A 14,645-nucleotide genomic window follows, 5' to 3' on the forward strand; every position below is an offset into this window, starting at 1 on the left:
TGAGGAGGAATTTCTTTAGTCAGAGGGTGTTTATTCTGTGGAACTCATTGCCACAGAGGGCTGTTGAGGCCAATCCCGTTATTGTTTAGTTTTACAACAATAACTTTACTGAGTAAATACATGAATGGATTAAGGAATATGATTTATAGACTTCAAACAAGCATTATATGCACCATGAGCTTGATGAATGGACATAAGATTAAGAGCATTATTGTCAGTTGAAAAGAGATTAACATATGAGCTGAAAAATCTCAGAACGTTTGATGATGTTATCCTTTAGTATTGGCCTTCATAAATGTCTTACAATAGATGCCTTTTGTTGCTGATCTGAAGAAGACACAGATTCAAAAATATCTTCCTTTTGGCCTTTCCTTGATTTCCCAAACAACTGATTCTTAGGAAATAATTCCTTGCACCTGATTCATTTGCCATTGTAAGGCAAGAATCATTCTACATGAGCTACAGCCACCTTGATTCAGGAAGGAGTCACATCAACTGATTTTTATCTGTAAAAGATCCCACGCTCTGGAGCTATCTCCTTAAATATTCTCTCCTGGTTCCCCAAGTGTTAGTCTTTTATGAATAGTTGGCTAACTCCAAAGCAAAGATAGAAAATACGGAAAAAACTCACCAGTGTCGCACACCCAACGGGTTGATTGTTTCTTTCACCATGGATGATGCCGACTTGCTGCGTATTTTTTTGTTTTAGATTTCCAGTTTTGTTTGAAGTCCGTGTTTGTCTTGTTCGTGAGATTTCTGAATCCAAGATAAACCTGCTACTGAGATTCCTTAATGATTCCTCCCCTTCAGCTTTCTGTAGGTTAAACAGTTGTAAGATCTTGTGGATTTCTGATGCATTGGTTTGAGAGTCAATTTATCAGTATTAGCTTTTGCTATTTTCATCAGCAGCAAAACATCTGCCATCAAACGTTTTCTGCGGTTGGCTGATTAAGGATGGAGCAACCAATCAATTCAATTCAATTCAACTTTAATGTCATTGCACAAATACTGAGTATGGGTACAACGAAATGCAGTTTTGCGTCAGTCCGTAGTAGTGCAATATAGAAATTAAAAAAAAAAAAAAGGATACAGAATAATAAAAAATACAGAATAATTAAACAATGGGGACGGAGGGACCGGAGGAATCTATCGGCGGGACTCCGAGTTCAGCAATGCGACGGTATGATTGTAGAAGCTGTTCCTCATCCTACTGGTACGAGACCTGAGGCTCCTGTACCGCCTCCCTGATGGGAGGAGGGCAAACAGTCCATGGTTGGGGTGGGAGGGGTCTTTAATGATCTTCCCAGCCCGTTTCAGACACCGTTTTCGGTGGAGGGCATCCATGGCAGGGAGCGGGGCACCGATGATGTGCTGCGCGGTTTTCACCACCCGTTGTAGTGCCTTCCTGTCCGCAACAGTGCAGCTGCTGTACCATACCGTGAAGCAGGCGGTCAGGATGCTCTCGATGGTACACCGGTAGAAGTTGGTCAGGATCTGGGGGGACAGGTGGGCTTTCTTGAGCCTCCTCAGGAAGTAAAGGCGCTGCTGTGCCTTTTTGATCAGCTTGGAGGTGTTGAGGGACCAGGACAAATCCTCCGAGATGTGTACCCCGAGGAATTTGTAGCTGGAGACGCGCTCCACCTCAGTCCCGTTTATATGGATGGGGGTATGTCTGCCCCCTCTGACCTTCCTGAAGTCGACAATAAGTTCGACAATCGTTGAGAGTTTTCATATGATCAAAAAGAGACAGCATAACTTGTAAAGGGCTGCTTCTTACTTAAATCTTGAAACTGCAACTGATTCTCCCCAGTTACAAACTCCTAGCTTACGGACAGCCCATACATACGCATAAGCTCAAAGGATACCGGCAGGATAGGTGGGGATGCATTTGCTGACTGCTGTGTGTCTGTTGGCATCTTCTGCCAATTCTAAATGGGACATTAAGTGAGGGAATGAGCCCGCTTGGAGCCTGCTCACTCTCCCATCACAACTGTTTCTGATCCTTTCCCATCAACTGTCCGTGTTCATTTCCGACTTACAAGCAGTTGAAGTTCTGAATAGTTCTCAGGAAAAGAGCCCAGCCAAAACCTGGCAGACTGCCTTTATGTAAAAATTTAAGACCAAAACATGATTTTAGTATTATTCCTTAGTAACCACGATCTGTCTTTTTCTGTCTCCCTAGCACTGAGAAATACATTGAAATCAAGTCCATTCTGTGGAAATACTTATCATATTCGAGCTCAACTGAAATTTTCAGGTATGCCATTTCCTGAACTTTATTTCCATTGCTCACTTGTGTAAAATGTTGATTCTTCTAGGTAAGGTGGTCTAATTGCAGGGGCTACTTGAACACTTTTATTCATAGGATCATACAGCATGGAAACAGGCCATCACATGAACGGGGTACTGACTGTGGATGATCAGCCATGATCACATTGAATGGCAGTGCTGGCTCAAATGGCCAAATGGCCTACTCCTGCACCTATTGTCATTGAGCCCAACTCTTGCATGCCACAACCAGTGGACATCCTGCCTTTCTCTTCGTCCATGGCTCGATGATTCAAGTACTCATCTCGACTCCTAAATGGTGTAAATGGCCCAGCTTCAATCACTGCATACCAGGGTGTCACCACCCTCTGGCTGATGAGGGTTCCTTTTCTGTCCCCTCTAAATCTCTTCATTATTAGCACAAACCTGTCCTCTAATGTTATCATCCTCTGATATGATACCTTATCAATACCGCTCGTAATTTGATATGGCTCATTCATGGTCTCTTTTAACTACCTTTGCTCCAGTGAGAACAGACCTAGCTTCTCCAGTATCTCTTCATAACTACTCACTGTCAACCCATTACTAAGCATTCGTTTTCTGTAAGGCTAAAAGCATTGGGTATGGCAATTCAACAGAAATGTGCTTGCTGATACACCTTGCCAGTAGATGCATATGCAAATATGATATCTTCAAAATGAAAATAAAATGGAATAAAAAGTGATAATTAAGTGAAGCCCATTGTTGTGCAACATTTATTTCTCACCTAAAGATATTCTGGTCTGCTTTTATTTTTCAATGTATTTATGAGGTTTGGAATGGTTGTTAAAGCTGTTAATTGTTACTATTCTCCGTTCACCCAGTGAAGGTGGTTAGTGCATCAAGTTTGGTAGAAGCACTCTTATAATCCTGTTGGTGAGTAAGTTTCAAGATGTAGACCCAGCAACAGTGATATGTTTCTAAGTCAGGAATGCGTGTAAATTGAAGGGGCACTTCTATGTGTTCGCATTACAATGTACCAGCTGGTATAGTGGCCTTGGTTGAACAGGCAGCAGAAATCTTATGTGTAATTTTACGTATATACCCCTAAGAGATTCAGACAGTGATTCTGAAATTCCACATGTGACCTCCCTAGACTGAAGCTAAAGTAGTGTTTCAGTAGGAGAAAGTGTACATTAGTTTATTTAATACCCAAACTAGTGAACAGAGGCTTATACGTACATTTGGATTCCAACAAAGGAGAGACAATAATTATGTCTGAAAGTATCCAAAATTATGTTGAAACTTTTGGATATCATAAAAATTCATCTGATACATTAATTTACTTCTGGAAAGAAAATGTCCAATATTTACCAGCACTGATCAATTGCAATTCCTGACCAACAGCATTGTCATTGAAATTTAGCTTCTATCTAAAATGGTATGGTAAGACCTTTAGAAATGGGGATTAGGGACGGACAGTAAATGCTTGCCTTGCCTGGTACACACATATCCTGTGGAAAAAGAACTCCATACTTAGGAAACCACATACTTCTTTGCTTAATTTACAATAACTTAATTTGGAGATGACCAAATGATGGATTTCTGCAAATGTTAAATTCACCAGAAACAAGAATAGATTGATTACAGCCATTCATGTGGTCCTTGATCACATCCTTGCACCTTATTCCTGAGTTGTATTTGCAGATGCCTATGCTGCATTGATCCAGCAAACAAAAAATATGACAAATAAGTAACCTATTACTAAAAAAACTTTTCTGTCTGATTATGTTTCCTGACCGCCTCAAGAATATCATGTTCTCAATGGAGCATAATTTCATTGTATCTTGCAAATCTATGTCTTGTTCTTCACTTGCGTTTTTTTAGATTCCGAGAAAAGATTTGAAATTTGCCACAACATCCAGACCAATATATTCACTGCGCATCCCTTGGAAGATGGCCCTTCTCCACCTCCTCTGCAAGGTGATGGGAGGCTGAACAGGAAACCTCTGGGCAGTTTTGTTGTGTTCATTGGCTGCATGCTGAAGGAGGAAACAATGAAGGACTGGCTGCGACAGTGTGCAAGACAGGTAGAGATTGTAAATATAGACACATGTAACTGATCTCTTGCTAATTGTAAATTTATCATTAGTTTAGTTAAGAGATAGCACGGAAACAGGCCCTTCGGCCCACTGAGTCCACACCGACCAGCGATCCCTGCACATTAATACTTTCCTACACACACTAGGGACAATTTACATTTATACCAAGCCAATTTACCTATATACCTGCATGTCTTTGGAGTGTGGGAGGAAACCAAAGGTCTAGAACCAGGGGCCACAGTCTTAGAATAAAAGGGAGGTCATTTAAGACTGAGGTGAGAAAAAACTTTTTCACCCAGAGAGTTGTGAATTTATGGAATTCCCTGCCACAGAGGGCAGTGGAGGCCAAGTCACTGGATGGATTTAAGAGAGTTAGATAGAGCTCTAGGGGCTAGTAGAGTCAAGGGATATGGGGAGAAGGGAGCCATGGGCTATTGATAGGGGATGATCACAATGAATGGCGGTGCTGGCTTGAAGGGCCAAATGGCCTCCTCCTGCACCTATTTTCTATGTTTCTATCTCGGAGAAAATCTACGCGGTCACGGGGAGAACAGTCAGCACCTGTAGTCGGGATTGAACCTGGGTCTCCGGCGCTGTAAGGCAGTAACTCTACCGCTGTGCCACCGTGACATCTATATAATAATAAAACTCAATTGTATATAGACATACCACAAAGCTTTAAGGTGTGAAATGATGCCTACACCTATAATGCTATTCATATTATTTTTCTAATGAAAGTATGAATATTTTAATCATGTTATTTTTCCACTGTAGAAACTTATGAAGAAGTCCCTCAAGACAGTTGAAACCCTCACCAAGCAAGAAATTAAGAATATCCATGTAAGTACTGACTTTTTTCTATTTTATAGTGATGGAATCAGACTTATAAATAAGGTTGAACATGTAGGTCTCATGCGCACTGAGTCGACATTTTGATATACAGTTCAATACATTCCCTCTTAGTTGAGCTACGTGGAAAGAGAGAGAGAGGCTAAATTGGTGAGCACATCGCTATCAAAGCTATTGTGTGCTAACTGGTTGTATTGCACTACAGTGATCAAGGAAGCATTCCCTCTCTTGAATTCTAATAGAACAGCAGAGAGGGATGTTGTTTGTGCCTGTGTTGGGACTTTGTAAATGCTGTTTAATTTAGTACCAGAATCCAGCCCTTCTCCCATTAGTCATTGTCCAGTTATTTTCTGGATGTCATGAAGCAATTTATTCCACTGCACTTTTATTCGTTATGTTTCAGCGTGTGGATAAGTTTGATCTCATGTGAACCCTTTAATTCTGATAATTATGTTAAAGCTAGCACGTCTGGATACTGGCCCATTTAACACTTTCATTCTTCTAAATTCCAGAGATTGTAAGATTAAACCTATTCAATCTCTCGTCACCTGATAAATTTGCCACCCCAGGAATCAATCCAATGAACCTTCTCTATACTCTTAGAGCAAAAATATTCCCTTGGTTTCACGGGGTTCTCTTCAATTAGAGCAAGATGTCTCTTCTCGTGCACTTGATTCCTTTCTTAATAATGGGGCTGTCCCACTGTACGAGCTAAGAGTTCTCCCGAGTTTCCCCTGATTCGAACTCGGAGAATTACGGTAATAGCCGCTCGTAGGTACTCGGGGCTCTCGTGGACATTTTTCAACATTTAAAAAAATCTTCCTGAGCTTACCGCATTTCCCGAGTACCTGCCGTTAGCGTTACGAGCCGCTAAGAGACGTCCCGAGCTCCGACATACCCGCTAAGTACATTCTACGTGCTTACCACGAGTTTGATTTTTTTTTAAAACTCGGGAGAGCTCTTGAATTAGCTCGTACAGTGGGACAGCCCCTTAAAGCCCATGTATCAGTTGGTGTCTCAATTGTTAAATCTGCATGCTAACCTTCAGTAATTATTGTACAACACCTTGGTCCCTATGAATATCTTGCAATCTTTTACCATTCAAAAAATACTTTTCTATTTATTCTACCAAAGTGGATGGCCCTACATTTTAGCTTTGGTCATTAAATACTTTCACAAATGGACTGCAGTAGTTCAAGAAGGCTCTTACTTCCACGTTCTCGAGCGCAATCATGGATGGGCTTGAGAAATTAAGAATGCCTACCATGTCAATGACAGCCACATACTGTAAATGAAGAAGACAAAATGTAAATGATTGAACCATTGCTCTTAAATGCTGTACCACTCAAATGCTTCCAACCAACACATATCCGCATGAAATTTTATCTGCTATTCATATGCTGTTCATACTTGCAATGTTGGCAATGATCGTACTTAATAATTTCTTGATCACCAAATGTATTAATGATAACTGATGATAAATTAGAAGTTTTCTCTACAGATTTTTAGAAAGCATTTGACAAAGTCACACAAGCTGGTTAGCAGAATTCAAGTCAACAGAATAAAGCTGACAGTGGCAGCATGGATGAGAAATTGGTTCCGGGACAGAAGGCCAACAGTTCAGTTCAGTTTTATTTGTCATATGTAGGTTAACACAGGGTCAACGGTACAATAAAAGGTGTTTGACAAGACAATGGGTCACCTCCGCAATGATATTACAAGGATAAAAATAATATAAAATAAGATAAGATAAAAGTGACATTGGTAGGTAAAAGACAATCATAAATAAAATAATCAACATATATGATGTGTTTATGAGTTCAGAAGCCTGATGGCCTGATGGTAAAAACTGTTCTTAAGTCTGGTGGTACGTGCAGCCATGCTCCTGTAGTGTCTGCCTGACGGTAACAAGGAGAACAGTCTGCGTGCTGGGTGGCTGTGGTCCTTGATGATGCTGCGTGCCTTCCGCAGGAATGGCCGGAAGACAGTTGCCAGTGATGTGCTGTGCCGCCTTCAACACTCTCTAGTGATTTGCGGCTGTGGGCAGAACAGTTCCCGTACCAGACTGTGATGCAGCCCATCAGCAGACTCTTGATGGTGCATCTGTAGAAGTTTATGAGGATGCTGACGTTCATGCCAAACTTCTCAGGAAAAAGAGCCACTGGCGGGCTTTCTTTGTTATTGTGTCCGTGTGCAGCGTCCAAGAGAGGTCCTCAGTGACGTGCACACCGAGGAACTTGAAGCTGCACACCATTTCAACCTCAGCATCACCGATGTGGATGGGGAGGTGTCCACTCCCCTGCTGTCTCCTGTAGTCCACGATCATCTCTTTAGTTTTGCTGACATTGAGAGAGAGGTTATTTTCCTGGCACCAGCTGTTTAGTTCCTTTAACTCCTCTCTATAGGCTGTCTCTCTGTGATGAGGCCCAGGATGGTCATGTCGTCAGCAAACTTTAGGATGATGTTAGAGCTGTGCTTAGCAGTACAATCGTGCGTGAACAGGGAGTACAGGAGAGGACTGAGCACACAGCCCTGTGGTGTGCCTGTGTTGTGGTGCATTGTTGCTTTACAGACTAGACGATGGGCAACTGCGTTTCCTGGTGGATAATGCTGGGACTATTGCTTTTTTGATATTGTCTTGAGCTTAAGAATATAGGAAGCACCTTCTTAAAATAATTGATCTTTAACTTTTCAGATAAAACGTCATTTAGAGCTACCTCCACCTGGTTGGTTTTATAATGGGAACCAGTTTGTGAACTTCTTTGGTGAGAAGAGTGACTATCATCCATGTATCCTTTTGATGGGAATCCTTTAATTTTAATGATCTGGGCTTGTGGTCTATAAATGGAATTTTAAAGTTTTTATTTATTAAATTAGATATGAAATCTATGTGGGAGTATCCTGACTCAGGAGCCTCTGGTGCAAGGTAAGGATTGTTCAAAGTAATGTTTTCTGTTGATGGCTTGTGCTTTTCAGGGTGAAGAAAGGAGGACCCGACGTGGGGGAGGGGGAGGGAGTGGGGCGGAACAAAGGAAGACCTGGCGGGGGATACTTTGCAACTTTGTCGGCGTCATTGATGTGGCAACTATTTGCATGCCTGCGGTATGCAAAACAAAGAATTTCACTGTGGCACGTCACAATGTGACAATAAAGTATTAATTCATTCAGCAATTTTCCCATTGCCCTACGCGATAGAAATAAAATTCACCATTTGGTCTTAATTTGCCAATGAAAAGCTTTACAAACAACTCACCCGTTTGCCTTTTTAATTTTGCAGTTGGCTCCTTTTCTGTTGAAAATATTTCCTTTTTACATTGAACAAAAATTTCTAACAACAATTAACCACCTCCTGAAATAATGTAATTACTAGTATTAGTGTATAGATTTGAGTGGTTGGATAGTTCTTTTCTGTACAATTTTGTTTTGAACAATTACAGTAATGCTGTCCATCACCAGTGTGACAGATCCTGCCAGGTATTTCAAGTGTTACCGTGCAAGATCCTGAGAAAACCTGCCCTGCATGTATCTCATTGTAGAATGGATAAAATATGCATTTTATATTAAATTGCACCTAAAACTATGCTGATAAATTTGAGCAAATAAATCATCTGGATAGTTAAGATTAATTGTTTTGCATTTTGTCTGTAAGATCACAGAGAGAATGGTTAATTTCCTTTATATATCTAAATAATCAGTGATGGACACATTCATAGAAGAATATCTGTTGGAGGTCAACAAAGACATCGAGAAACACAATGCAGAGGTTGAAAAACAAGAAAGTCAAGATCTCTTTGAGCCATAAATATTGATAAAGTCTGATGTGATTTGAATGCAACAGGACAACAAATTACAGATTATCAACGTTGTCTACAGCTGAATTAGAGCTGGTAAAATACCAAATCTTTTTCCTGTGCATTGATGCATCTCAAAATGTAACTTAAAAGTTTCAAGCAAGAAACCTGCAGGAATTTACAACTGTTTATACCTGAAAATCAAATGTACGGATGGAATTTTCCACTGCTGGTTTAACTGAGGATAAGCTGCAAAGGGAAGTATAATTGATGCAATTCCCAGTTCACACGTTGGGTCACATTTAACCCAACAAAATATAAAACTCGACACTTTATTCATTTTCAAGCTGCTTAAAGTGAACACAGCTTGCCCCAGAAGAAATTTAAGTTACATTGTTTGCTGTTCTTGAAAAAGTGCAGTACACATAATTTCATGCTGGAATATTGAACAGGTATCCCTGCTCAAATTCATTCAGAAGGAAAACTAATTGAACAAAACGAATTGATAAAATTAACACACATCTTTTAACCATGATTTTGGAAAAATAGTGGTAATTCCACCTGACCAATTGCTCGCAAGTTGTACTTAATATAATTCTTCTGAATAGTTCCATTGCTCATGTTTTTTTCTCCCAAGTTCTTTTTTCTGCAGTTAGAATTGTCACTGATCTACTTGGACTTGTAATATGTGAAAGCTGAGTTTAGCAAAGTTACTCCACATAATTTGGTATAGAAATCCTTTATCAGGGATTTAGTGCATACGAGGATTTACAGAGTTAAAAATAGGAGTGTAGCTCATGTTCTTGACTAAAAATAAGCCATATTTCACATGCGGTCATTAGTGATAGAAGAAGAATAAGTCTACTCCATCATTCAATCATGGCTGATCTATTTCTCCCTCCTAACCCCATTCTGCCTTCTTCCCATAACTCCTGACACCTGTGCATCTGCTAATGTCTACAATCTTAACACTATATGTACCTTTATGTTCTGCAGAGGAACATTGAAATGGGTTGTTAAACCTAAAGGTCTAGATTAATTTATTTTTTTAAGTACCATCTTGCACACAATACTGCTTCAGTAATTTTACTAATATCTCACTCTGCCCCAGCCCTCAAAAGTTTGGGCCTAATGCTGTTATTGGAAAAGTAAACGAGTGAGTTGGGAGAAAGTGCATTACCAGATTTTTTTTAAATTGTTAGATAATAACTAGTTATTCCAATTGATAAAATTTAGGATAACTAAGAGGTATTTTTTGCACAGCTCAAAACTTTCCATAAATATTGAGATGCCTGCAAGTGTAGTAATTTGTAAAATTGTTTGAAAGATAATTTCCCATATATAACATATTAGCTATGAAGCATTCAATGGTGGAGCAGAGAAAAAGCTAAACTTTATGAACCTTCATATAAAGAGAAAAGCAAGTTTAGAAACCATGTACAGCTAAGCAGTTGGATTGGTGGAATAACTTGCAGTCAATTGAAAATTGTGTTCCTGCCCTATTCTCCACAAACAATTTGAATAACATTGTGGAGAGTGGCCTTATCGACTTCAAATGAGAAGTGATGTGTTCAGGTTAAATTGTTCACGTTTGTTCCACATTTACACAATTCCTTTTGAAAAATGTGAAGAAAAAAATGTGTGGCTGCACTTTGTATTTTGTAGCTTGCGCAAGTCAGCTACAATGCTCTAGTTAGAATTTGGGTTCCAACAGTTTAAAGTTTACAAAATTCTATGACTTGTTTCGGAAAGTAAGCCCTAATCTGTTCGAGATGAAGCTTGTAAAACTGCTATGCATCGTGTCAGATATTGCACTTAAGTACTGATGGTACTCACCAGATGAATAATGTAACCACATTATGTAGCATACTTCTCTATCTGCATCAGTGGTTTCATTGATTTACCTGTCTCAGCTGTACTAATTTAAATTTTGATAAGCATGATACAAATAGACAGAGCATTGCCTTTGTTTTTGTATCTCAAATCAAACAGTTGTCATTTAGTACTGAAAAAAATTGATATATGTGTGACATTTTTAAAGCTTTGCCAATTTGGTAAAGTAGTTATGGGTAGATCTTGAAATAATACAGAAAATAATTGATGCATCATTTAGCCAACACAGGAGTTCAAAAAATAAGAAGATGTAAACCGATCCATTTGAACTGCAAGATCCCCTTATTCTAAAATACTTACCAAGCTGAGAATAAATATCTTGCATATTATCTATCCATTTAAGTGCTTGAATGGAAAAATAGTCTTCCTGAATTCAATGTACACCTGTCTCTGTGTGTTATTGAGTTCTTGATTATGCATGTAAATCACCTTTATGCATGAAAGATGGTTGATTACGCAGACCTTAATTAAAAAGTAAATGCAGTCAAGGGGAATGGCTATTAGCGTAGGATAATGCTGCCATTTACTTTAAATGTGCTCAATAAATATATCTCAAATGCATAAGAACTTTATTCCAACCTTCATTCATTTTCCTCAAGTTTGACCTTATTCAAGTAAAACAAATTGATGTTACAACTTAATTATTTTGTTCATTTAAGAGAAATGTCGTGCCAGTAAACTTTGCATGAAATTCTCTGTGATGATTTAGATTGTTAGGATGTCCAATTTTAAATTAGAGACCTGTTCTCCTAATTAATCTTGAAAGTTCAAAAGTTAAATCACTTTGATAGAAAACATTCTTGCACCTGTTAAATTGGAATGCTAAGTACTTTGTGGAAAAGGTTATGTTACTGTGATGTAAAGCCTTCCACATTTCAACAAAAAAAAAATCAATTTTGCTCCATTTATCAGAGGTTCACAACAAATTGTATCTATGATGGTAGCATGCTGATCACCAATATGATCAATAAGTACAGTCAATACTTCAGGCGCTCTTTATGCTTTGCTGCATTGGTATGATAAAGAATGTTTTCTACGGGTTCTACACATATATATATATATATATATATCTTGGGACAATGAAGCGTGAATAAAATAAATGGAGAAATAAGCTGAGGGCATTTTTGATATGAGCAAATGGCAGTTTATCGGATCTAGTTAGATTTAAAAGTAGGCAACTGTAGGAAGTCTTCCCCGAAAAGTAGACTTTACAGCTATGCTGTGTTGATATCCTGATGGGTTTGAGTGTTTGTTTACCACTAGAACCACAATCATTATTAATATTGCTGGGACAGCAAAAAAAAAAAGATTTTTTTGGAGTCTCAATGTAGTTGTGATGGACGACGTCAAGAGTTTTTAACTGAGATAATATGATCTGTAAAGAAACAGTACACAAAAATATATTCAAGCTTCAGAATGTTATCACGGTGAAGCTGTACAACGGCTCAGCATTAAGCTACGCTGACATTGGAAGGTTCACTGTGATTGGGATGGGGCGTATGTCTGTGTTAATTGGAGAGGTAAATTATCATGCGGGATAATCAAAGTCTATTGAAAGGTAATCATCACCCTTTGGTAATAAATCAGTTGTACTGAATTTTGGATTCATCAAAATAGTCAACGTGTGACCTGTCTGTGACAACGGTTGCAAGGAAGCTGCATGATTTTACAGAGTTATGGAAAGGTCGTCCATCATTAACGTATGAATAGTTAAGATGCTTACACTAAGATGTGGTCGTGTATCAGGCTACATTAAAATGTTAGTTTAACATCAATGACTTCTGTGCTTATGAAGGCATGAAGATGATCAGTGTACGATGTAGTCAGTAGTTGTATTTCATGGCACATTAAAAAAATAGATTTACTGTGAAATTATTCACCACACTTAATTCTCAACTTATGGGAACAGTCAGATTTTGGCTGCTACTGACTTAGTTCATTTTCTGCAGTGTAACTCTGCATTAAATAAAAATTTAAAGAGCAGATTATTATGCAAGGCGTCAAACCTTACACTAACAGAAATGTAAAATACTATTGTAAGCTATACATTTTATGGCTTATGAATTGATTAATGGCAACAGAACCTTGGGTGTTAATCACTTATTGGTTTAAAAGAAAACCAGTACATGTATGATGTCAAATCATACATGTATTACAGGATACAGTAACCTATTCACAATTCAGCCTAGAATACAAGAAGCCCACATCACAAAACAATTGGCAGGTCAAAACATCCGTAGATATATAGAAATCTCACAACATCTGAAGGAATTTATTTCTTGGATATTTTCAGATTAAAATATAAAATGTATTGGCAGAAATGTTGGTGCAAGTTCAGTGGGTGATTTTACTAAGCACAATTAGAATTTCTAGTGTGCATATGTTTTGGGCTACGGTAGTTTCTATTAGGTTGTTTGGTGTTTCTGGCGTTTGACAGGACTGGTTCTACAAGTAATTTGAATTCAAGGACAGCTCTATTAAAGTAATTATTTACAGAAGCAGTTTCTTGAATTGAGATGCTTTGGGTTCCTGGGCCTCCTGTTAATTTGACGTTTAAAGCTTACTATTAAAAGCTGGTGTTGGAGAAAGGGATTTAATATCAAAGGAACTGAGTATTTTTTAAAAAGTATCTAAATGCCAAGCAGGTGTTTTGATGTTAAACTATTCGCAGGCCTTAACAGTATGCTTGCATTTCTATTGTTGGGAGTGTCTTCTACTGGTCACTGAAGTTATGGGACATGTATTTGTTGATGGGACACTGCAACTTAAATTAGCCTATATTCTCTGGTTCACGTGACCTGAGGGTTAATTTAAGTTATTATTTAATTGTTCCTATTTGGAATTCTAACAGTATTTGCACATAATTAATTCAATTACAGAATTGGTATTTAGATAAAAGGGAATACTTTTTACTGTAATTTGCTACAACGTGATGTAATTTTAAATACATCGTTAGCAAAATAACTTACCTCATAACATGAATTGAAAGATACAATGAATTTTTAGACAATTGTTGAATTTTTCAAGCAAATTTCTTCATATAAATGAAGAGTCAATTCAGGAATTTATTCGTTTGACTTGAAAGTGTGCCAAATTTATCATTTTCATACGAACCAACCACTTTAGTTTCTTTTTGGATGGGGGAGTAATATCTTTAAATTAAAAAGATTGAATTGTATTTGCACAAACCTACTGTAACTTCAGTTAAACTGGTTTTGCGTGTGACTGAAGCTTTTTTGCATATCTCGTATTTATTACACTGCAAAATTATAATTAATCCAATAAAATATATAGAATAATTATTAGTTTTTCCATTTATTTTTGTATTTGTTGATGCATTTTTACCGGTAGTTGTGTGACGTTTTGCAATTTTACACGTAATTTCCAGCAATTGTGTTCCAATTTAATGTTCAATAAAATGTATATGTTTCATCAGATAAAATTGACTTATTTAAATTATTTCTGTATTTTGAAGTACTGTATATTTGCTTTAGGGAAAATTTGAATCCTACTGGATGAGTTATTTCTACATGTAAATATGATGAGATCCCTATTTTTTAAGAAACAGGCCTTTGCCCCTGGAGCTCAGTTGTAGTTTAGTTTAAAAATACAGCATGGAACGGGACCTTTGACCCACCAAGTCCATGACGACTACTGATCACCTGCACATGCTAGTTCAATGTTATTTCACTTTCTCATCCACTCCCTACAGACAAGGGGAAATTAACCTACAAACTCGCACATCTTTGGGACATGGAAGAAA

General features: G+C 38.1%; 1 protein-coding gene across 5 annotated transcripts in view; it reads left to right on the forward strand.

Moving 5' to 3' along the window:
• Window positions 1-14,324, forward strand: part of dnaaf9 (dynein axonemal assembly factor 9) — a 107,301-nt gene extending 92,977 nt beyond the window's left edge. For all 5 annotated transcript variants that reach the window (XM_033035570.1, XM_033035586.1, XM_033035580.1 and 2 more), the window contains 5 exons: window positions 2,183-2,257; window positions 4,135-4,337; window positions 5,124-5,189; window positions 7,894-7,987; window positions 8,894-14,324. In XM_033035570.1, coding sequence (XP_032891461.1) covers window positions 2,183-2,257; window positions 4,135-4,337; window positions 5,124-5,189; window positions 7,894-7,987; window positions 8,894-9,000 — 545 coding nt within the window. In that variant the 3' untranslated portion in view covers window positions 9,001-14,324. The remainder of the gene's footprint in view (window positions 1-2,182; window positions 2,258-4,134; window positions 4,338-5,123; window positions 5,190-7,893; window positions 7,988-8,893) is intronic.
• The last annotated feature ends 321 nt before the right edge of the window (window positions 14,325-14,645 follow it).

The sequence above is a fragment of the Amblyraja radiata genome, chromosome 1 (genome assembly GCF_010909765.2).
Source record: "Amblyraja radiata isolate CabotCenter1 chromosome 1, sAmbRad1.1.pri, whole genome shotgun sequence".
In the NCBI taxonomy this organism is placed as follows: Eukaryota; Metazoa; Chordata; class Chondrichthyes; order Rajiformes; family Rajidae; genus Amblyraja; species Amblyraja radiata.